We start from the raw sequence: 24,635 nt of genomic DNA, 5'->3' as shown, positions 1-24,635 counted from the left end.
CCGGAGGAAACCCACGCATACAGAGAACATACAAACTCCTCACAGATAAGGCCATGGTCAGGAATTAAATTCATGAATCCAGCACTGTGAGGCAGAAGTGCTAACCACTGAGCCACCGTGCTGCCCAACCTATTCAAAGAAATGTAGACTGAATGTGGTAGTGGCCTCATAGGTACCCCTAATAGTAATTTTGGGAAAGAAGTCTTAAATTATATGGCCTATGAATATACGGTATTTTCTTATTCTAGATGTCTCCCATCTGTCCTCTATTTTGGCAAGAGTTGAGAATCTACCACTATACCAGCTACAGAGACAGGTGGTGCAGCATCATCAAAACTAACACTGCAGATTAAGCAGAGTCTGATAAAGGTCAAGGCAATCAGCACTAAGAGGCTTCACCTATAAGCAGCCTTATAAAGGCCTCATTCCTACAAAGCATTGCAACGGCAAAGTTTGGTTTCGTTGGTGCTTCAAATAGTCTTATTATGTTTACCTGTTCGACTTCCTTTTCCTCCCTCAGTATTCTAACTTCTCCAATCCATTGACCTTAGCTTTGTCCTTCACAAGTCATCCTCTGAGGACTTAGCAGCTTGGTCGGACATGGTGTGTTTTTGATAGCTAACCCAGCTAAAGGTTCTTTCCTGGAAGCAACCAGAGCCATGACATTAGGTGTATGTTCCCATGATGGATACGAGGACATGTAAAATTGTTATCAAATACTTACTGCAATTTTCCATTCTCCCGGTCCATATCTTCCCTATCCATATCTCCCGTTCCAAATGTTTCCTCTCGTAATTGCGGTGCTAGTTACACAGAATGGATTCTAAATAACATTCGGGGGATTTATTATTTTGGGTATGGGTCTTTCCTAATTGAAAAGAGGAAGGAATTAACCCATATGTATGCTGTCATGCATGGCAACGGGAAATCAATATCATGGTAAGTATTCTGATAATAATTTTCATTTGTACTGTACTTTTAATAGAAAGTATCGTCTCCCAATATATTCCCCTCCCTATTCTGTCTCCAGCTATCTAGTGATGCCAACACCCATGGATATATTATAAAGAACTCAGGCACCTGCGGATGCAGTTTCTGTACTCTCATAATAGTCTGGAAACTGGGATCACAATGAGCTCCTATCTCCTAATTACCTGGGTTCTATCTGCTCTTGCAGCTACAGGTAAGTCACTTAAATCTGGTGTGATTCTGTTTTGTAGAGATGGGGAAATAAAAAATATATTGATTTCAATATTATAGATGCTGACCTGTAATTAGTGAACTAAAATAGAACTAGTACTTAAGTATTAAATATTTAACTCAGTTATATTTCTTGCACACAATCCAATCCAAATTAGGGTGATTTATGACAGTTACATAAACTGTGATTTGTGAACTTATTCAGGATTTTCTTCACAGAAAACAGTGGTTTGATTTCATACTGGTTGATTCATGTGTATGTGTGTCCCTTTGTGTAATTTTCCATGTGTGTCTGTATGAGCGACTGCGTATGTGCGCTTATGTGTTAAGGTCTACTGTAACATTTTCTTGTCCTATCTAGAATTTTAGAGAATACGTTTTATTAAAATTGAATTAATCTGGAATAACCTATTATTCTCATTTTATAAGAATGAGTTTTGTTTGTGTTTCTTTCTATTTGTTTAATTATATTTTTTGCTTGTGTGTACAGTATTTGTGTCAAGAAAACTATCAATATATTGCTCTGTTACTGTAAAAATCTTTTCGATTTTTGACACCACTGCAAAACATGATATAAAAATGTAGCCAATACCTTTCAAATGAGTGGAAACAAATTTTGCAGAACTAGATAGTAAAATAAAAACTAAAAAGAAATTAAAAAATATCATGTGATTTTGTAACAAACAGACAGACAAGTATTAACATAACAGGAGAGGCAAACAATGAAAGCTATTTATCAATATGGAGTCATCTTTTAAACTATTTATCTTACTTTTAACAAGATAATTTATCTTTTAACAACACTTTCTATGCTTTAATTACATAATACACAATGCAAACTATTTTAAGAGAACCCATCACAGAAGTTCCCAATGTAGAATAAAATTAAGTCTGTACAGTACATTATGATTTATTCATTATGCTCTATATTTCACCTATGATTGGATCCATCTTACACAGAGAGCTAAAATACGTACATTTATTGTAAAATTCGACAACGGCAGTTTTATACATTTAGGATTATTTAGAAAACTAGATTTATTACATGAAAGATGTCATAACACATTTTATTATATCGTGCCTGACAAAGAGAGTTGTGGTATTATTTTTTGTTTTAGATACATGAAGTGCTAGTTTATGCTTCTGTTTAAGGATTTGCGTAGCTGCTGTAATCACAGACCAAAAAAGGAAGAATACTCTTCATTTTACAGTAGGTTGGTGATTCAAAGTAGATATAGCAGTAAGGATTGACAAGAGGACACTGCCAACAGAGTATTGGATATTGGCCAGGTGTATCGGAGTTTACATCAGGCAAGTAACCACACCTAACAGGATTTTGGCAGATCATGTATATTTAGATCCAAACAATGAATGCATATCAACAATGCTAATGGAGTTATGAAAGATGAGCTTACCAGTAACAGTAAATAGAGGCTTAGTACCAGTCACAGCCGATGGTGGACATAACCTGCTACAACAATAGATAATTGAATTTCATTATGATCACAGAAAGCAGTCAGATCATGTTGGGGTTGTAGTGTCCTATGTTTGTTCATAAACTAATAATTATATTATGATCATGTCTAGTGATCAAGTCATGTTTGGAGGTGTAGTGTCATATCTGTATAGAGTGTAAGACAAATGTGTTATGATCATGTCCAGTGGTCAGGTCATGTTGGGGGTGTAGTGTCCTATATCAGTACAGGGTGTAATAGAATGGTGTTATGATCATGTCCAGTGGCTGTTGGTAACTATAGTGTATGTCTGTATAGAGTATAATAGAGCTATGTTAAGATAATTAGAGATGCTCAAGCTCGGTTCCCCGAGAACCGAACACGCTCGAACTTAGCAGTATCGAGCCGAGCCGGCTCGGTACTTTTGCATGCCCTCGGAATTGAAAACGAGGCAAAACATCATCGCTGCGTCTTCAGATCTCGTGAGTTTTGGATTTTATAAGTACTGCCCTCCACGGTGATCCAGCCCCATTTCACAGAGGGACACAGAAGGGGTAGCACAGTTCTTGGCATTCTCTAGAGCAGTTGGGCAGCGCCATAGGTAGAAAAGAAAGAGGAGGGGTAGCAGTGTTTTTCAAAGTCTCCAGTGACATTCAAGAGAGCCCCATTGCTAATTGTCTTGCTGATATAGAAATAGGTCTGGCAGTGTTGTTCGTAATCTGAAGTCACATTGTACTGTGAAATATAGGTAACACACAAAGAGGAGAGCTCCATTGCTAATTGTCATTGTTGAAATAAAAATAACAGGTCTGGCATGCTTGGTCTTCTAAATCATGACATGAGTTTGGACTCAAGCACATAAGTTGCAAGGACATTTGCCTGACAGCGCCTCTTTGTGCCTACTGAACTGTCCTCATCTTGCTGTGCTAGTTTATTGTATGTTGTGTTCATATGCATTTGCCAACATATGCTATTATATTCCATGCATATATTTAGGCTATTGGTCATATGTTAGACAGATTTATTCTTAAGGCTAGGTACATAGGAGTTTTTTTCAGCCAATAATCGGGTCAATCACCCGATAAACGACCGCTCGGCCACATATCGTGTTAGTGTGTATACTTACACAATGAATGACAGTCATTCCAAAGTGCCAATTGTCATTTCATTTGGTTGGTTGTATTGTTTAATAATCTCATTCCAATCACCTTCCGATCATGTAGTGTGTACGCTCTCACGATCTCCATAGAGTCTAGAGTCATGGTCTTTTCAACCGATACCGGCAATAAACATGTCCTGGTGACTAAATGTAGAGAGTAATGTAGATGGAATAAGTTGTCTGTTCGTTCTGAGACAGAATATTTTGTTTCTGAGTCACAGAAGCTAACGAAATTCATTATGACATGTGGATAGCTATAACGAGGCGGTTAATCAGTAAGACCGGAATGAATGAACAAAGGAGTGACTATTGTGCTGTCATTCTCTAAATGACTATAGAACCAAATAAAGAGCACAGATCTGAAGGTAAATCATGTGTAGTGTGTATGCATAAATCACCCGACCAGTCGGACCTGCAGTCGTAGGTAGAAGCATTGTAAATAATGGCGTTGGTAAGAAAATTCTCCAGTGTGCACCTAGTCTAAATGTCACCAGGTGGAATAGTTACTCAGGGATAAGATAGAACAAGAGGTCTGGGCTAAGCAAACTTCATATAATCCACTTCGTTATCTGTTTATCAAGGTCATTGCATAATAGTACCCTGGCCCATACTCCTAGGCACCCTGTCCCCAGGGAACCAATGGCCCACAGCCAGCATGGGGAGAACACTCTGGGGTAAGCACTATCATCTTACCACCTATCACAAGCCAGTTGCCGCCCTAATACAGCTTCCATTAGCTCCATGATCGTGGGAATAATGAGGGTTAAAAAGCCTGTGTTGTTCGTCTGCAAGTGGGATCTTTTTGGCGACTAGGAACTGCATCTCCACCACGTCATACACTGTGCTTGTAAGGATTTTTTTTGCCTGGTATCTGTACATTGACTCACCTGTTTTGACATCTGTCAAATAAACTATGTTTTGGTTGCAACAATTTGCCTAGGTGACACCGGGACACTAGGTCCTCACACTTATGTATGAGTATACCTCACACCTCCTGGATTGTAAGCTCATTTGGACATGGTCATATTTACCTTTTGCTTTATGTTACTGTATGTGATTTGTTTGTGTCATAATCCCCTCACTGTTTGTAATATTTTGGCGCTTTATATATAAAAGGTGATAATAGTAAAAAAAAATAATAGAGCTCAGCAACAGGCAATACTAGGATGTTGTTCGTTTTTTGGTTACATCGCTAAATGGACGGCAATTAGAGATGGCTGTTCTTTAGATAACCTGTATACCCTACTTCCCACATCTTCTCACAAATATAATGCAAGAAGATAGTTAGAACTATTATTTATAGCGTTGGAAAAGCAGTGGGAAATGACAACATGGAGCCGAGGAGGGCCACTACACTATGGACAGGAGTCTTTTGAGCATCTACTGAAAATTCATCTTGGTTCAGCTGCTGGACCCCGTGAGCTCAACTGAGATTGCCGTTTCAATCTGTGTTCGGCAGCTGGACTCAGTGAGCCTCAGGGTGTGTTGACAGATGATACTAACCAGCTGTACCAATCTCATTCTACAACACTATGATACCTCGTTGGTTATACATTTTATGGAGCATCCAATACAGACTATGCTTAATTTGTGTGTTACAAAACTTTACATCACAGTCGTGGAAAATGTGTCTTCAACTATGAGAGGTCAGGACTTCCAGTTCCACTGCTCATGTGTGAACCGAAGAGTCAGATCACATATGCGCAGATGAACCCAAGCGTTAAGAGTACTCTTACCACTCTCAGCCAGTATTTCCCAGGCAGCTGGGTTGGGATATTTCCTTGGTAAATTGTGGCAACGAAATAAAAGTTCAAAGGAGAGTTCACAGTGAGGCTCTCATATTTCTTTACTAAAGGAAACCTTTAGGGGGTCAAAAAAATATATAAACTGCTTAGATAGACCATACAATGACTGGCAAAACATTAAAGAGCAAAGCATTCATAAAAATGTGTTTTCATTTTCAAAACTATTTAAGGAACAACTAACAACTAGACTGCTCAAACTAAATACTCAGCAAAAATACTAAAACAGGTATAGCTAGTGCAAGGTTTGTTTGAGACGAATGGTGTTATCCACTGACAAGATATAGATCACTCAATTCACCTCTAACCATACTACTACTAAGGGATATATTTACTAAACTGCGGATTTGTAAAAGTGGAGATGTTGCCTATAGCAACCAATCAGATTCTAGCTGTCATTTTGTAGAATGTACTAAATAAATGATAGCTAGAATCTGATTGGTTGCTATAGGCAACATCTCCACTTTTTCAAACCTGCAGTTCAGTAAATATACCTCTATGTGTTAGATGACTTAATAGATAATGCCGCCAGTAGCGTGTAATCTTCCTAAATGTCATCCTGTGTACAGCTGACTGTTTGCTTTTACTCATTGAAAGTATATGCTCATTAAACACAACTTTGTTTCTCAAACAATGCATCGATAATAATGTACATTTGTTTAAAATGGTAATAGTATAAACATATAACAAGAAAAGGGTTGGGTACGAGTCTACGATACTTATAAATCCGACACACTGTATACCTACAAAAGAATTCCGATTGCAAGAATGGCAATAAGAAAGAAATGCAGACTTACCATAAGACAGACATTGTACATGACCGACATGCTTTCTATAATGGACTGAATGGCAGCAGTTGCAATTTCCGTCAGTTATGATGCCGACAGTGAGATTTTTTTTTTATTTAAAGCGGCAATGCCAGGAGTGGGCTTGTTTCTATTATAGAATGCTTTATCGTAAGTGTAATTTTCACCCTTACCCTAACCCTGGCATTGCCGCTTTAAATACAGAAACGTCACTGTCGGCATGATAAGTGACGGAAATCGCAACTGCCGCTATTAAGTCCAATCGGAATATGTAGAAAGCATGTTGGTTGTGTACAATGTCTTTGTTATTGTAAGTCTGCATTTCGTTGTCATTCTTGCAATCGGAATTCTTTAGTAGGTATACAGTGTGTCGGGATTGTGATTATCTTTAAAATGACTACCACCGCAGGAAAATGCTGACTTGACCAACCCAGCTATATGGATGTTCTTATGTATTGGTACAACGAGAAAATATATTTTAGTTCCCAAAGTATAAAGATAGATAGATAGATAGATAGATAGATAGATAGATAGATAGATAGATAGATAGATAGAAAGATAGATAAATAGACAGACCTATTTAGGCTTCATTTGTTTGAGGAATGTAAGAGAAACCTCAACCAACAATCCGATTCTCTGAGTTTGCGCCAGGGTGTTCTGTATTACTTTGGTGGACTCAAGGAAAGAAAACACAATTCCATGAACTACACTCTATGGCTAAAGTTGAGAGACAGAACAGGGGAAAAAACAACAATTAAAAATTAACTCTCTATAGCCGTATTTCATTGTGAAACTTTGTGTTGTATTTTTAGCTGATTATTTAATCTAACACCGTCGCTGATCAATCAAAATTCTGGCTTCTGAAATGTTCTGGCAATTGAGTGGCCTGAACGTTGACTTATATCAAAGAACTACTAAAGCCACTCTTTTGTATTAGTTTGTACAAAGGTTTGGTATTACGGAGCTGAATAATATACATGAGATAACAAATGTTTATACTAGATATGCCCATCATCCTCCCTTTCACTAACCTGCAGCAGATTTCCCGTGTTAGGGGGCACTTCCTTCCCTTACTGACAAAAAGAACGTGAGTAAAAGTCTGCCAGACTTGCTTTGCAGAAATGGTTTGTGTACATTGGTGCATTCATGCACAGGGACAGCGCAAGTGATGTCACAGTAGATAAAATGACTGCAACTTTAGCGTCTTGACCTGTATCAAATCCCATTAAGATACTGTCCGAGAGATGTCTGTAGGCATATGAGGAGGTAATAGTTAACATTAAAAGTGAGTAATCTTCAAAAAACAGATTACTGTTATGTGCTCAGGTAACAAGATTTCCAACTCCTTGCAACTCCTATACAAGGCTCGCAACAGCAGTCACGGGCCAGAACATTTGGCACAACTGGTCAGACAGTTTTATGTGCAGTTTCAGTGGTAACTTTTGCACCTCTGCACAACTTGCGGCAGTATTTTCAATAGCATTTCTCTGATGACACTTGCAACCCCTTGTGCTTCGAGAAGCATGGTGCTCCAGCGTAAGAGGAGTACAATACGGGTGTGGCCATGGATATTAACTACGTCTATTAAAAATACAGATGTGAAAATGAAGGGTAACAGACAATATTATAGGAAAGGAAGCCGTGTCAATCCTAAGTAGCACTAGCAGACCAGGGGCGCGGAATCTAACGAGTTCCACGGTATTCACCAAGAACCGCCACAAGGCAGGATGGCCATTGCCACCGGGAACACACAGGTTGCGGCCCGCTGGACTGCCTCAGGATGTAACACAGGCCCCAAGAGGAAAACGGGAGGTACCTTGGAGGTATAAAACAATCCTGCTCCCACGGCACACAGTGAAAGGATGAATATATGTAATATGAAATAGGAGGTATGGTAACAACAATCTTTATATAAGTAGAGACACAGTTAAAAACAATTAGTCAGTGCACTGATAAAAATGCAAAATATACAACTACAATGCATGAAAGGAAGGAGAAATGGGGGGGGGGGAATGTCCAGAATAGATCTATCAATGCACAGAACTCATGCAATAGGACGGACTGTCCTAAGCAAATGGTCCTCCAAGAGCGTAAACAAGTTCCAAGTTGCTGTTTATAAAGAGTCAAGTTCACCTATAGCCACAATCTGTGATAAGTTCTTGCTTCACCGCACAGCTACGATCCTCAATTGAAACAAAGTTCTTGCAGTGTGATAATATACAGTAGTATCGGTAGTAACAGTTGTTAATAAGAAAAAAAAATTATAAACTTGGTAGCCAAGTTTGGCTATTACCACACATTACATATTGTACTCGAACACCTGCTATATGCAGGGACTTCCTAACTGTTGTATACGGCAGCGGAATAGTGTTGGAGGCATTGACAAGGAGGATCGCTGCATGCGCAACGCTATAACCATACCAAGTTGGCAACAGCATACTCCGGGAGACAGAGAGGTTGCAGTGTAAGGGGATGGGACTGTTAAAGCAGACCGAGAAGCATGGAGAAGTCCCCGGCATTGGGGTAAGTCAGAACCTGCCTGAATTCTGATTTATTCACCACTGTTATTGCTGATAATCAAGCAGAGAATGGTCAGACAAGCAGAGCTCGGTCCCCAGAGAGATCCAGCAGCACTTGGTCAGACAGGCAGAGGTTGGTACACAGAGATCCAGTAGCACTTGGTCAGACAGGCAGAGGTTGGTACACAGAGATTCAGTAGCACTTGGTCAGACAGGCAGAGGTTGGTACACAGAGATCCAGCACCATTTGGTCAGACAGGCAGAGGTTGGTACACAGAGATCCAGCAGCACTTGGTCAGACAGGTAGAGGTTGGTACACAGAGATCCAGTAGCACTTGGTCAGACAAGCACAGTTTGGTACACAGAGATCCAGCAGCACTTGGTCAGACAGGCAGAGATTTGTACACAGAGAGATCCAGTAGCACTTGGTCAGACAGGCAGAGATTGTACACAGAGAGATCCAGTAGCACTTGGTCAGACAGGCAGAGAACACACTACACTAGGAGCAGCAACGGGGAATCAGAAGCACAGCAAACAAGTTGCACTGAGACTTAGCAAGTGTCAGTGCCAAGATTATATAGAGAGGCAAGTTTGAAAAACCTGCCCCAACAGGCGAGTCATGTGATCCGCTACCCGGAAGCGCTGATCGCGGCACAGAGGAGACAGCACTGAAACGAGGAGAAGGTAAGTCTGTTACAACTGGAAAATTAGAGTCATAGGTAGCAGGTTAGAGCCGATTTGATTGACAGTTTGGCAAAACTCATATACAGACAATTTAGGGAAGGGGATAAGTCGAGCACTTATTTGAGGCAATCTTGTTCAGAGGAGCAACAAAAATGATAAATTTCAGCTTTTCTTTTTGTTGGCAATGAATGAAAACTCCCCAAATCTATGAGCATCTGCCAAAAACCAACAGGATAATACCTGAAATATCTAAATCTAGGAAGATGAGTCAAGTGCAATCATTTTTCCTAAATATGTTGATATGACGAGGTCAGCCTAGTGTCCTCTCTCTCAAGCATTTAAACTAATCATAGAATAATTGTTTATGTCTGTACATGTCTGTTTCCAAACTGAACTTGACATAATCAGAATACAAAGCACTTAGATTTTTTTTTTTAAATGATCCCAAATGAATTATATTCCAGACATCGGAAGAGGCACAGTGCCACTCTCCTTACCGTGCATGTTGTAATGCCATAAACATTTAATTAGTGATGAATCACACACACATTTAATGAACAAAAACCTATTTAGATACATTTGTCATCTCCATTAAAACATACCCAGTTTAATTAAACATGATGTTAATTTTTTTTAAAGTAAATCATCTAGAGGAATAATAATAATAATAATAATAATAATAATAATAATAATAATAATAATAATAATAATATTTACAATCTAAAGTAGTCAAGTACACCTCCATTATACCCATTAAGTGTAAAATTAAATCATCTGAAACTTAAATTAAAATTCTTCTAAATTGCCACATAACACCAACACCAAACCCACATAAAACACTTGGGGGTAAATGTATCAATCTGGGCGTTCTGCAAGTCGCCGATATTCCAAACTTGCCTGTAAAGACATTGCCGTTTTCAATCCGCCCTGCAAAGTCGCCGAATATTGACGACTTGCAGAATGTGCAGATTGATCAATTTACCCCTTGGTACATAGGCAGTGTCGAACTGGGACAAGAAGGGTCCATCGGGAAATTCAATGGCAGGGGTCTGCGCAAAACGGCCTGCAGCAGTGGGTGCGGTCAGCCTGTGGAGCTCATTGCTCCTCCACAGTACTTAACAACTCCGTTTAAGCACAACGGAAAAAGTAGCAAAGCTCATTTTTAGCTTATAGGTGAATTTATTGTGCCTCTTTCAATTGTACCTGTTGCAATCATTCTTTTTGATAGATTAGTCCATGCTATTAACACATGGAACAGGAGGTCCTTTAGAATGTGAGGTTAGCTCTTCTATGGTACAAGGGCTGTTGCGTCTGTGCTTAGTGACACATTGGGCAATGGAAGAGCCACGGTATTAGAAATGTTGACTCCATCCAGGTGAACCAAACATTGTCTCTGGTGTTGCAGAGATAGATCAAGTGTCACTTCAGCCTGTTATTGAACTTCAGTACAGATGGGTGAATCTGGTTTTCAGTCTAGTCAGGTTGACCCTGAGCATGCAGCTCGTCATCAGTGAAGATTCTGCTCTTCCACCCTCCTTCTTCGAATTACCACACGGTAGAATATAATGTAACTCCGAGATTGTCACTTACTTTATCTGCCATATCCCAGTCTGATGGGGCAGATCAGAGAGTCACTTTGGGACTAGCAGCTCCCTGGCACATATCTAGAGCATGCCTGATGAGCTATTGCATAGTAACTTTGCCACATTTTGAAGCTGTGTGAGCTTCTTACCTATCCAGAGTAGAACTAGACTTAAGCACCAGTTTCCGTCTGCTTAATCTAGCCCTCAGCAGTCACCGTAACCAACAACACAGAGAGCGGTTGGGGTGCGAATGTATGGAGGTGCTATAAACGACAGGCAGTAGGACGAACCAAAAAAACGAAACTCACTTGCCCGACTCCTAATAAATGATGACTGACCTTAAACAATAGCAAATCACAATCAGCAGTGAGAACGGCAGCCTGTTTTGACCTCAATTTAAATTGTGACCTCTATATCAGTATTTTTGAAGCATCAATGCCAGGTTCCTAACCCTCCTCTTATTCCTAACCCTAACCCTATTCCTAACACTAAGCCTAAGTGTAATAGGTCCGATGAGAAGCGGCATTGCCGCTGTAGAAATACTGATATAAAGGTCGTAATTTAAAATGACGTGAAAAATGGTTGTCGTTCTTACTGCTGATCATGATTTGTTACCACACTTTCGGGGACTTGTTTTGTGATTCTTAAGGTCAGTCATGATTTATTAGGAGTCGGGCAAATGAGTTTCATTTTTTTTTTGTTCGTGGTAGTCACTGTCGGTGTTATCAGCACTGTTAAGTGACTACCACCGCAGAGAACATGTGGCCAAAGAGGGATAAGAAGAAAGAATAGTGAATCAGATGGAGGAAATTCTGGCCCTGGATGGACCTATGGGAAATCTGTGCTTTACCATACTTTTACTATCTTAGGCATATTAGCAATTATTGATAGGACACACAAATATCCAAGTAAGCAAAAGTTAATTACTATTATAGTAATCATCTGGTATCATCAACTCTAGATCAAGTTGTATCAATATAATCAAAATAATTGGTTTGATTTTGATTTTCAGCTGCTATAAAGCTGTCCTCTTGTGTCTGAGTGATGATGACAAGGCCAACAAGCTCATGAGCAGGTCATTCTTCTTCTAGACCCCCATCTTATTTACCTCTCCCTCATTTCTTTCACGTTCTTTAAGTGACATCTTATTTCCCTCAACGTTTACATATTATGCATTGTATTCTGTATTAATGCCCCCCAGCTTTTTGCTGTACCATGAAATTTGTGTACATTTTGTACAATCTACGTCCCCATGAATAATGATGATAACAACAACAACAACCCACAGAAACACTTAAGAAATTTGCAGTAGGTTGTGCACACAGTCTTAGTGATGAGTGATAATGGACCACCACCAGCAACAAATGTGACTAGCTACAGACAGCTATTAATAGTTTTTGTAAGAAAATTAGTAAAGGTAACAGGACAGAGAATTTCTCATACAGAGGACAACAGGTTTGTTAGCTACTGGCCAGTGGGCAAAACAAAAGAATACTCAGTAACTTTACTATTAATTAGGGTACATATTTCTCAATTCAGTTGTATGGATCTAAACTACTAAAGTCGATCTTGATTAGTGCAAAATTTCACTAACTTCACTCATCTCTAGATACACCCCTGGTTTGGTAAAAAGCGTGAACAAAAATATACATTTTAAGACTATTTTGTGAGCTGCATAGGTTCCATGCACTTTTAGTTATTATCTATGGGGGGAATTCAATTCAACTTAGCGCTCCAAAGTGTTGTGGATCCTCAAAGCAAGGCTCCAATGGAACTTTGTGCAGACTTTAATCTGTCCTAATGTGCTAAGCTTTTTAATTTATTTACTAAGTGTAATATGTTATTTTTATGTTTTATTTATTTTTCCAAAATGTTCAAGTTTATGTTCTGAAATACCTTTGTGTCTTTATCCTGCAGGTTATTCTTTGACATGCATAGAATGTTCAGTACTGAGCGATCAAATATGTACTGCACCATCAAAACTCTGTCCCTCTGGGAACTACTCCTGTGTTTTAGCCTACGTAGAAACAACAATGGGTAAGATGGTAATTACATGACAAAAAGTCAAATAGCAATTGTTGGAAGATTATAAATTACATCAGCATGATCATTAGCGTTTCATGACGTTAGTGAGCCTATTGACAAGAGAAGTCCAGCCCCCCATTTGTCAGAGCAGAGCAAGTGCAGATTTGGAGAGCAGCTAGAAGCAGGATATACCTTACAACTTTCCCTGTAGTCATGATACATTTCCCCAGAATCAGGATAGTTGTCAGACAGTGCTGCTCTCCTAACTGCCCTTGCATCTTCATCTATGTGCTGCTGCTAGTCTTGTAACCTTTGTTGCAGTATAGCCGAGTCCTGGATTGTTGGGGCCCCGTTAAGAAAAGAGATAGATACAAACTATACACACTTACCCGATCTGTAGACAATTGCTGTACACAGTCACACGTGCTTAAGAGAAGGCAAAGTGGTCTACACGGAGGGAAGGGAGGGCGATGAGCAGAGTGGAGGAAAAGGAAGTGAGACAAACGAAAAGAGGGAAGAGAAGGAGCAGATGAGGAGGAACAGAAGGGAAGCCAGCTGGATCACCCTGGTGGAGCTGTGCTCCCTGTGTGTCAGCCTAAACATCTCGTGCCAATCATGGCAGGGAGCTGATCCTGCTACCAGCAGAGATGCATCATCTGTCCCTTCTTCCCCTAATGCCAACACAACTGAGTCCTCCCTGACTCATGGGCCCGAGTGCACAGCACACCCTGCACCCATGGTGACTACGCCTCTGAATATGATTCATAAGCGGTGGGAAGTCTTCTATGAACAACTGTGAAAAAGATCCCTGTCTTTGCCGTATTTTAACATCACCAATCAACAAAGACAAAACTGTCAGTGTGGTGTCCATTTCCAGACACTCATCCATGTCAGAAAGTAATAATGATAACTATGCGTTTCACACTTGTTGATTGGCAGCAGCTCATTTATTAAACTAAATAGGCAGTACCACACTACTTCATTATTTACAGAGGTGAGCTTACTTGTTTACCTAGTTTAACATTTCAAGGTGCACGGTTACTTCCCAGAAGCACCCCCATAAAATCAAAATCCATCTACATTTGGGAATTGGAGGATAACCCCAGAAATATTGCATGACAGAAACAGCAAAATCCTCACACCAAAATCCAAATTACTTCCTCTTCAGAACCACTCCTTCATTGGTCTTTAAGTTCCCATTTTCCTCCAAAAACGTTGCTCATTTTTGTTCTTAATTGATCATAAAGGTGATGGGACATTGTCACTGTCTTTGTTACATGTGTCACTTTTGTATATTTGAATGTTTTTATTGCATTGGTTGAAGTATATTTCAATTCAGTGCAATACTAGTTATGCTTGTACACCTAATCTGATTCACCCAACTCCTGCCATCCAATGATGCAGACCTTTGCAAACCCTCACACACTGCCATCTTTACATCTTGGTAGGACTAGGAAGAGGCCCCGAAGGGAAAGGAAAGAAAGAGGGTTTTACGTACAATCCATTTAGGGATCATACACATGTCCATTAAAAAGAATGCTACCTAAAGCCATGGACAAAACCTTGTATCTTCTCCTTGTTTTAACAGAGTGTTAGAAGTGCGTTCGTTACCTCCATGTCCACCACAATTAATACGATCATGTTAACGTATGACATGGAACCCATCACGGTTATCCTACACAATAGTTCAGAACTACCTGGGCACCCTGGACTGACCATTATAAGGCCAAACCTCTGTTGTCCACTATCTGACTCACTCGCCCTCCCCACACATACCTAATGCAAATCGACTCCTTCAATTTCTCTAATGCCCCCCCTTCCTCACCTGTCTAAGAGAAGGACAGCAACCAGCAACTCTTCTACACCATATATAACGTTTTAGGCATATGACTCTAAGGCATAACTTTGGGAATTGATATGAAATTATCTCTGAGCATACCCTATACCAGGCATTGTATTGTTGGTTATTTGTATGGTGTTCCTAAACATTGTATACTGTTACCCCATTTCCCTCATGCCCCCATTTCTCTTTGTTCTATGTTAACTTTATTGAATGACAAAATGCTATAAAAAATTAATATAAAAAAAAACGAGCATTTATTAACTTATCTAAAAACCTTCCTGCAGCATAGTTCTCTATTGGAGTCCTCCTATAGGACTTTATTGTATGTTACAATACATAACTGACATGACGCAAAGCATACATAGAAAGTGTGTGTGTATGTGTGTGTATGTGTGTGTGTACAGCTCCAGTCACGTACATTATTTTTTTGACTCAAAGAACATTTAATTGGCTTTAAGAAAACACATTAAAATAAACGCTCATGTGTATGAGACCTTAAAGTGGACAATCCCTTCACTGTCTGTCAATAAATTATTATAAGAAGTGTACATTGTGTGTGAGGAGAGGATGTAATTCAACCGCTGATGGGTGCTAAGAATGGAAACAGAATGAATTATGTCTATGCTGCTAGTATATACTGTGTAAATTATGAATGCCTCTTAATTTGTAGGTGGACAGAAGTTTCCAAACCTTTACATCAGACAATGCGGAGACAGAAGCATGTGCAATAGACTTGGAAGCATAAGTCTTCCCAACGGTAGAATGAAGACCAGCAGCACCTGCTGTGATACAGATAACTGCACCTCTCCCCATCCCGTCCGTAAGTTACACTTTCATCTTTTATTCCTTCTAAACAGAGGACAGAATTTCAGTGTACTCTGCTGCCACCTAAAGGCTCTCAGGTTCACTGCACTCTGTTACCTTCCAGGCCACTTATTCTTGGACGAGTTGTTTTTTAATCTAAGACAAATACTGTAAGAGTCTGTTCTATCAACAACATTCAAAATACATGATTCAGTGTACTGAAAGTAAGTCTAATAACAGTTAATGGCCACTTTTAAGAGTTTATTTCTTGCAAGAATATGTGAAATATTTAGGCTATAAGGAGATTCACTGTATGTTTTTCCTAGTTGAAAACACATGTTCTAGCATCATACACAGCCGTCATCACTAGTAATCAACATTTACACCTGACCTGTAGCTGGAGCAAGTGATACGGCAAAAATCTCATATCTGAATCTGCTTAAATAAATGTTGATGATGATGATTATATCTGAGAGACGCCGAGAGCTTGAATCAGATGTTGCTGCATTCACTTGAGCTTTGTAAGCCGTTACTGTAAATGGACTACGTGCATGCACCCAGTCCCCTTCCCCGTTCCGCCTATTAAATTGTAGGATATCGGAAGTGTGCTTTGCGCTGGAAGATTAAATGCATACACTTGCGTTCACTGGCATATAGTCCTTTTTTGGGTACGTGCAGAGCAATTAAATGCAAAATATGGCAAGTGTCGGCATTTACGTTCCTTAATGAATCAGGCCCAAAGTTTTCTCCGGTTTTAACAAGATCATGGAAGAACAATATTTTTTTTAGATATATTTTAGATAAAAATAGCTGAAAAACAAATAAAAGTAAGAAACTATACACTAGAATCAAAACAATCCCCAACATACTAGAATTAGAAAATAACACAATAGACGTCATTCATGCAAACCAGTTAAGTAATGAAATTCTGCAAAAATAAAGTGCACTTAATAAGTTACGGGAGAGATGTGCCATTAGGCTTCCAAGTTGCTAAAAATTGCATTTGGGCCTCAGATATGTTGCGGGAGTGTTAGCAACTATGAGGAGTATGTAGTGTCGCTCTCCACTCCCTCCCACTCCTTGCCAGAGACAGACTGTAACCGTATCCTCGCCAGTCAGCTGAACAGGGGTGGAGGGGGGGGGGGGGTCTGCTGAGATGAAACAAGAGGATATAGCTCAACTCTGACTGCATTCAGCAACAGCACTGACTGTGTGTGACAGTACGAGCCTTTGTGCTGCTATTGATAATGTATCTGTTTACAGACAAGAAATGACCCTTAATGCTTTTATCAGACATGTTTCAGCCAAACGTGTTCACGTTTACATCTGTGATGGGCTGCACTTTGCAGGGCTCCTATTAACCCCGTCTGTTACAGTGGCACTCTTGTTAACCGTCTGTGGTGCAGCCCGTTTTGTGATCCTTTAGATAATAGCACAAGCGCCAACATCATCATTTATTTATACAGCGTCAGCAAATTCCGTAGCGCTTTACAATTGAGAACAAACATTAATAAAACAATACTGGACAATACATACAGACGGAGAGGTAAGAGAACCCTGCTCACAAGCTTACAATCTATGGGCCAAATTTTGACGCTGTGATTTAAAAACTCTACTTTAAGCTCCAGAGACATCAACCATAGCGGTTTATTGGTGAAATAACACTGCGATCAAATAGCCCTGTTTGTCTTGGCACTAAGATCCCTTATTGAATTACAATTGAATACATTTAAATATTGAATATTACGTACATTTCACCAGTCTGAGTAATTGATTGCAAAATAAAAAATGTATGTAGTTTGACTGTTTTTACACTGAATGCACTTGTATAATATACCTAGATATTTGTTTAATTTAAAGGGCTGCTACAAATGGCTCATGTGTTAAGTCTATGGGTAATGTTACATGAAAAATTAAATTGCACTGACACATATTAATGAAAAAAGATTTATTAATGAATTCACATTACCCTGTGTATGAGACATAATATAGACACATTTTCACTTACGTTCTGAACATTTGATATATTTAACAGATGGGTGGAACTATCCTCTATATAAACTGAAGTATTTCCAGTTCACTTGTAAGTGGTTTTTGTGTGAATGAGTCCCTTTGGGTTTTTTTTATACACGTCTGTGTGACATTCTGCCCCCCCCCCCACAATTATCCTTACAGAACCAACTTTATGTACAGTAATGACAATTTCTGATTTCAGTCCAGTTCTGTTATCCTAGCTTTATCGATCGGTGTTTGTTTTTAGCTAACAGTCAGGTGATCATAAATGGAAATATTATTCTATTATATCATTTTCCCCTACGAATATATCTGTATACTGTATCAATCTCTTTCTATATATCTATCTCTATCTCATATGGTTGATGCCTCTGTTCATTGCACAAAACCTCTTTTACACGTTAAGACTTAATATTCTAATTAAATAAAGACAGACAACAGTTTACATTTTGGCAAAAAGGTCACAATTTATTGAAATATAGAATGGTGATAGCGAAAGCAATTGGCAAGTCATCTGACAACCAATAGCAAAACCAAACCGTGTATGGCCACCAGGCACTAACCACTGGTTCCAGGACATAGTCCTTTATGATTGTCCGGCCCTAAATCTGGCATCATAGCGACTACTCCCTTTTGAACTCCCAATGACATGCCCACACAATGCAGGTCAAGGGACCCCCCACACTAAAGGACTAAGAGCCAGGGTGCTTTGAAGGGTGAGCAGTGACCTGCGGCCAATCAGCGATAGCACCGTATGAATTAGTCGCTGACTGCAAAAGTTTTTCTGCCAACTGGGCCTCAGTCGGTGAGCAGGGAGGAAAGTGTTAATGAACAACAAGTATATATCAAAATGACATACATACAGCAGGGAGGGAGGAAGGGAATATGTGCAGCAAAAATCTCTTGCTGTCAGCATGGTGCTCCCATCGGAGATCTCCAGCGTCGGATTGAAGGTAAGTCTGTTTATTTTCCAATCGGTTTTTCATAATTTCAGATTTTCTTTGTAGGGCTTCTCCATGTCGGAGTAGTGGACATCGGTAAAGCGTACCCAACCCGTTTCTAGATCCATTTGTTCGCACATTGAATGTTTCCGGATGGAATTCACATAAAATATAATAAAGAATCACAGTAGTATAATATTGTTTATGCGAAAAAGTTAGAGCAAAGAATCCATAGTCAATAATTCCATAAATATTGTCACAATAAAAATTCTTCCACCCAAAGTGCTCCTTTCACAAGGTGAACCCAAAATTTTTCCAAAACAACAATGATCTCTCCCAAATGTCAGGCTAGACTTTCATTTAGATAGGCACTTGAATATCAGACTTCATTCCCCTCGTATCTTCCTCCAAAAGGATCAATATCTCGTTGTATATACCATACATGGAAATGATATAGAGAATAAAAAAGGGAAAAAAAAAGACATCTAGCGCAATATAGTTTTTTAAAACCAGTTAATTCCTTTAATCACAAATTATTGCACTCACATTATATCAATATAGAAAAACGCATATAAAGTCGGTGTGTGCAAACACTGCTACCGAATCAGAGGAGGGTGTAAAGGCAGTATACAGATTTATTCCAAAGGATCCGGGATTGTCCAGAACACTGATGTTCCTTCTTTTAACGGTAATCAGGAAGGAGTTGAATGCGAACTCGAATAGTTAACAGTTACAATCAGTTTTACTGCTACAACATGTTTCAAATTAAGGGGGGTATTCAATTGTTAGCGTTAACGCTAACAAACGAGCGCTCAAAAAATCTTACCGTTAATACGGTAATTACTCGCGGAATTTCAGCTCGCAGCCCCCTGAGCGGCGAGCTGAAATTCCACGAGTAAACTACCGTATTAACGCTTTTCGCGCGCAATATTACCGTATAAACGGTAATATTTTTGAGCACTCGTTTTTCAGCGTTAACGCTGACAATTGAATACCCCCCTAAGAGTCTTTGTCAAGTGAATCTCCTAGTGACATCATCGAGTACAAAAGTACCTCCAATCTCAGTGATGTCACTGGTTCCTAGCGAATTGATAGGCTGCATTTTCATGAGTAACTGTATACACCTGCAAAAAATGGTTCCCCACTGTGTGTTGGTGGTGAATCCACTTTAAAGGGTCTTCATATATATTGTATATTTTTATATATTGTAATCTTGAAATATATTTTAATACTTTTTTTTTATTCTTTGTTTCATCTGTATCTATTCTTTATTCTTAGTTCCAGAAGAAACATTTGGTAAAAATGGTGTTAAGTGCAAAGCCTGCTATACACAAAATGCTAACAAATGTGCAGCTGAAAGTGTGATGGATTGTGTTGGAAAAGAGACAGAGTGTATAACCCAGTTCACAAATACAACAGGTACTTATACATACTGTGATTGTGCTAAGCTTAACAACAATTTAAAGATTGTTCGGGCTTATGTGATATTGTTAAATTAACTTGAAAAAAAAAAAATCAGAAAAAGATATGTTTTATTTTTTTATTGACATAACAAACATCATCCTCTATTTATTTATATAGCGCCGCTAATTCCGCAGCGCTGTACAGAGAACTCACTCACATCAGTCCCTGCCCCATTGGAGCTTACAATCTAAATCCCCTAACATACATACAGACCGAGAGAGACTAAGGGCAATTTAATAGCAAACAATTAACCTACCATTATGTGGGAGGAAACCAGAGCACCCGGAGGAACCAATGCAAACACGGTGGTGGAACTACAGAGCCGATCCCCCCCAAGGACCCCACTTGCCCCCAAGATCTCCATTCTTAATGTGTGTTTGAGTACCTGTAGCATCCTTTTTAAAAAAGGAGATTGAGGGATGGGGGATACAGGAACACTGACTGTGCTGGAGAAGGGCAGGGACATTTATTTTTTTTAATAAATAGACAAACTGGGCATTTGCAATGGGCCTTTGTAACAGAATACAGGAGATTGAATATGCTGCTATTTTCATGATTCTGTGTTTGCAGTTATTGTAACACAAAAATGAACACACACACAGATACAGTAGGTAGGTAGAAAGAATAACTTAACTTAGCTATTGATTCAGCTTACAGAGGCGATATATATATATATATATATATATATATATATATATATATATATATATATATATAGAGAGAGAGATCTACTGCTGCAAAACTGTTACCCTATCATTCTAGAGGGCTGGACAACTATTGGCATGAAACCTATTATCATAGCACTTGTACTGTTACATGTAATAGGTGTCAGCAGCATTTGTGGTAGATATTAAACCACAAAAAGCTTTCAGACTTTCAGAACTTATTGCAACAGATAATATATACATATATACAGTTGCTCACAGTTGATACTGACTGCAACAGACAGGGAGTATGACAAACTTAATATAAGCAGATGGTAAGCTTATATTGTGGGCATTGTCAGAGAACAGGTTGCTTATATATATATATATATATATATATATATATATATATATATATATATATATATATATATATTATATATTATATTATATATATTTTATTTTTATTTTTTTTATTTTTTTGTGCCTCCACTCACTTTATATAAGTGAGTTTACAAAAAAAAAAAGGAAAAAAAAAAAAAGATTCAGCTCCAGTTATAACCTCTTAACTGTCACTGGAAGAACCAGCTGAGAGCTGAACTTCCTGTCTGTGCATGCTCAGTAGAGCGATTCGGACGGCTGGAGACTGCCCCACTTCCTCTCTTCAATAGACCACATGGGACACCACTACCAAGAGACGGAGCGTAGCGCTCCATATTAACAACAACAACAACATCCTATTTTTCCGAATCTAATTGTCCCATATAATTTTCAAGCTAACTATAACTAAATATCGTAATATGACTATTGTGGAATAGCCTGTGCAATACAACACATATAATCAGCCTTTTGAAACAGCCTGCCATAAAACTTCCTAATAATGGAATCTAGGTCCATAAGGTCCTTCTATCTTAGTGTCCAGAACATCCTTGTTTCATCCTTGTTTCATAGAATGTAATCTTTTTTTTTTTTTTGTAAAACCGCTTGTTCTTAAAAAGCTACTTTTTCACTTCCGCAGAGTGTTATTTGTGACAGCGAAAAGTGATGTGAGGTTTTTTTTTTCCACTTGTGCAGCTTTATAGCAAATCTGATATACATGGCTTGTAGTTTAGCGCTGCAAGTTGCCCCAGAGATGTTAGAAATGGGAATGAGGACCATCACTTGTCCTAAGCACTAAAGGGCATTACAGGGGTTGTCTACAATACACATGAGGAGGAGAATTCAGTGAACCTTCTCTCATGCGCAATTTAACTTCTTTTTTATTCCCTTTAGGGGACATATCTGCCACAACAATCATGCGTGGATGTGCCACAAAAGAGATGTGTGAGCCTGCCAGCCAAGTGGTGGACCTTGGGAACATGGTTGTTCATGCAGAAAGCACATGTGCCAACAGTGGTGTTTATATCCATCAAAGTCTGTTTCCGCTGATTATTTCTGTCTGTCTATTTCGTAACCTTGTGTGCTGAAGCCGAAAAATGGCAACTTCTGAAACTTATATAGTACTTTTAGCTTTTGCATTGCTTTCAATGTACATACCGTGCATGTATGTAGAAGTTTGTGATTAGAACACTGGGTTTTGCGCTAATGCTAAGCAAACTTTTCCTAAATAGAAATGTGTACACGTTGCAATGGTTTGAACCATTGCAATAGGTTTGTTAATCAAAGAAATGGAGTATTCTTGTGACTAATTGCCCAAGTAGCATCGAAAAGTGCTTATTTAATTTATGGATGCAACAAGCATAACATTGTCTTCCAATGCTGTGTGATTTTGTTAAGCTTACATGCCCTGCTGCTTTAAGTAAACAAAATGCATCATGTCAAGTGTGTTTTATGAACTGTAATATTGAAATTCCATGCAATACATCCTTCTGCCACCAGAAGAATGTTTTGTGCACTGTCACAAAATAGTACTATACGTAGGGGATACAATTAGCAGCCAAGTGTCCCTGGAACGCATGTGAGAAGTTAGTTTCAAAGAGAAGTTCCACTTTTTTCAGGGTGTAACCATAGATATATTCACGGTGGAGATTTGTGCAAAATCGTAGCTCATATTTCCTCACACCCCATAAAGGTTGAGAAAAACTGAACCAAGATTTCTACCATCATTGCCGGCACGATGTCCACGCCACATAGCCGGCAATTAAATTCCCCCTTATATGTCAGATAAATGAAAGCTGAGTAAGTAATTATTGTATTGACATCATATGTGGCCTGAATGGAGGTAACTGTCAGTCATGCAGAAAAAATGCATGTGGTTGAACAGTAGAGAACTGAAAGTGATTGACAGTTACCTCTGTTCCAACCAGCAGACATCTATTGATCCAAAACTCTTGCTCACCAATTAAATCTAAAATAAAGTATACTCTAATATGCAAAACCAGATCAATCACTCAATACCAATGACCACCTCAAAATGATCAAATGACTCCACAGGACTTCCCTTTAACAAGCAATGACAAGCTACCATGCTTCTGTATTGATTTTTATTATACTGGGCAACATCAAGTTGGAGTGGAGGTAACTGTCAATCATTGCCATTCAGCCACATGTGTTTTTTCTTCAAGTAACTGACAGACCAATAATGTCAACTCAATCATTTAAAAATTGTTTCAGTTATTTATTATTGTCAACATCATTCTGTTTAAACAATGGCTCTTACTGTAATCTCATATATTCACACTGATACATCAAAACAAATGGTTTGGTGTTTAACGTTAACATTACACATGTAGAGATTGTACTACGTCTGCTACACAGTGGGTGCAGAATTATCCAGAATTAAAAGACATTTTGACATTTGCTAAACATGCACACTAGAGAAATCTGCAACTCTTCCCATCATTACAAATTTCAAATAACAGGTTAATTCTGCAATTTAAAATTCAAACTGAACATCAGATTCAAATTTCTAATTGTAATAAACTTTAGAAAACATTTCCTCATGAATTCTCCTCTCCATAGCTTTAGATGAATTGCTGATTAGTTTGCCTGGTTCAGTGGAAATGTTGCAGCTAAGCGAAATGTTTATAATAGAAAGAAAAGCTTCTATGTTTTCAGTGCAATTTTGCACTTTTGAGCAAAGATAGTAAAAATCTCTTATTATGTTGCAAACTATGAGAGTGAGATAATGATTAGCCATGACCCTGTTCCTCGTTGCCAGGTGAGCTAGACATCGCACATATTTTTTTTAAGTAGTTTGACGTGGTCACATTAATTTTATTGCTGTACCCTTGTAGTGAAGAAAACTTGCTTCCAAAAATAATAAATCATTTAAATCCAAAAGATGACTGTTTTTGTTTGTTTTTATTATATTATAATTTATTGCAAACACCAAGACATTATGCATTGCTGAGCATATTACATATTACTTACACATTAAAGCAAAAAATAAATATGACCAATCACAAACTTTAAGGGACACTAAACAATCCCCACACACGAGTCAAACAATCCACACGGAGCATTTCTGCAAAGCAAAAATGGGAGATCTCATCGTGGAGGTCAGTAGCATTTGTGGGAGTGGGCGTGGTGTCACCAGGATCCTGACCCCTGCTATGTAATGCCGAGATGTGGCCTGATGATGTGAACCATGCCATTAATTCCCATCTCCGTTGGGATCCAGGAGGGTGCCTGCTCATCGTGAGGATTCCCTGAAATTCTGGAGACATTCCAGGGCAGTGGTAATCGTTTTTCT

At 38.8% G+C, this 24,635-nt stretch overlaps 1 protein-coding gene across 1 annotated transcript; it reads left to right on the top strand.

The window, feature by feature from the left end:
- Positions 1-1,124: 1,124 nt before the first annotated feature.
- LOC142108027 (phospholipase A2 inhibitor and Ly6/PLAUR domain-containing protein-like) lies at positions 1,125-24,175 on the top strand. The gene is made up of 5 exons (XM_075191717.1): positions 1,125-1,183; positions 13,125-13,244; positions 15,746-15,895; positions 20,112-20,252; positions 22,214-24,175. The coding sequence occupies exons 1-5, from the start codon at positions 1,132-1,134 to the stop codon at positions 22,405-22,407; spliced, it is 657 nt and encodes a 218-aa protein (XP_075047818.1). The 5' UTR covers positions 1,125-1,131; the 3' UTR covers positions 22,408-24,175.
- The last annotated feature ends 460 nt before the right edge of the window (positions 24,176-24,635 follow it).

The sequence above is a fragment of the Mixophyes fleayi genome, chromosome 11 (genome assembly GCF_038048845.1).
Source record: "Mixophyes fleayi isolate aMixFle1 chromosome 11, aMixFle1.hap1, whole genome shotgun sequence".
In the NCBI taxonomy this organism is placed as follows: Eukaryota; Metazoa; Chordata; class Amphibia; order Anura; family Limnodynastidae; genus Mixophyes; species Mixophyes fleayi.
This window is presented reverse-complemented; position numbering and strand designations above follow the sequence as displayed.

Bases quoted from the DNA above. Each gene is read 5' to 3' on its own strand.
- LOC142108027 (XM_075191717.1), top strand. From the start codon at position 1,132: ATGAGCTCCTATCTCCTAATTACCTGGGTTCTATCTGCTCTTGCAGCT. The intron at 13,245-15,745 runs GTAAGATGGTAA...CTTAATTTGTAG, and splicing joins CTACGTAGAAACAACAATGG to GTGGACAGAAGTTTCCAAAC. The intron at 15,896-20,111 runs GTAAGTTACACT...CTTTATTCTTAG, and splicing joins CACCTCTCCCCATCCCGTCC to TTCCAGAAGAAACATTTGGT.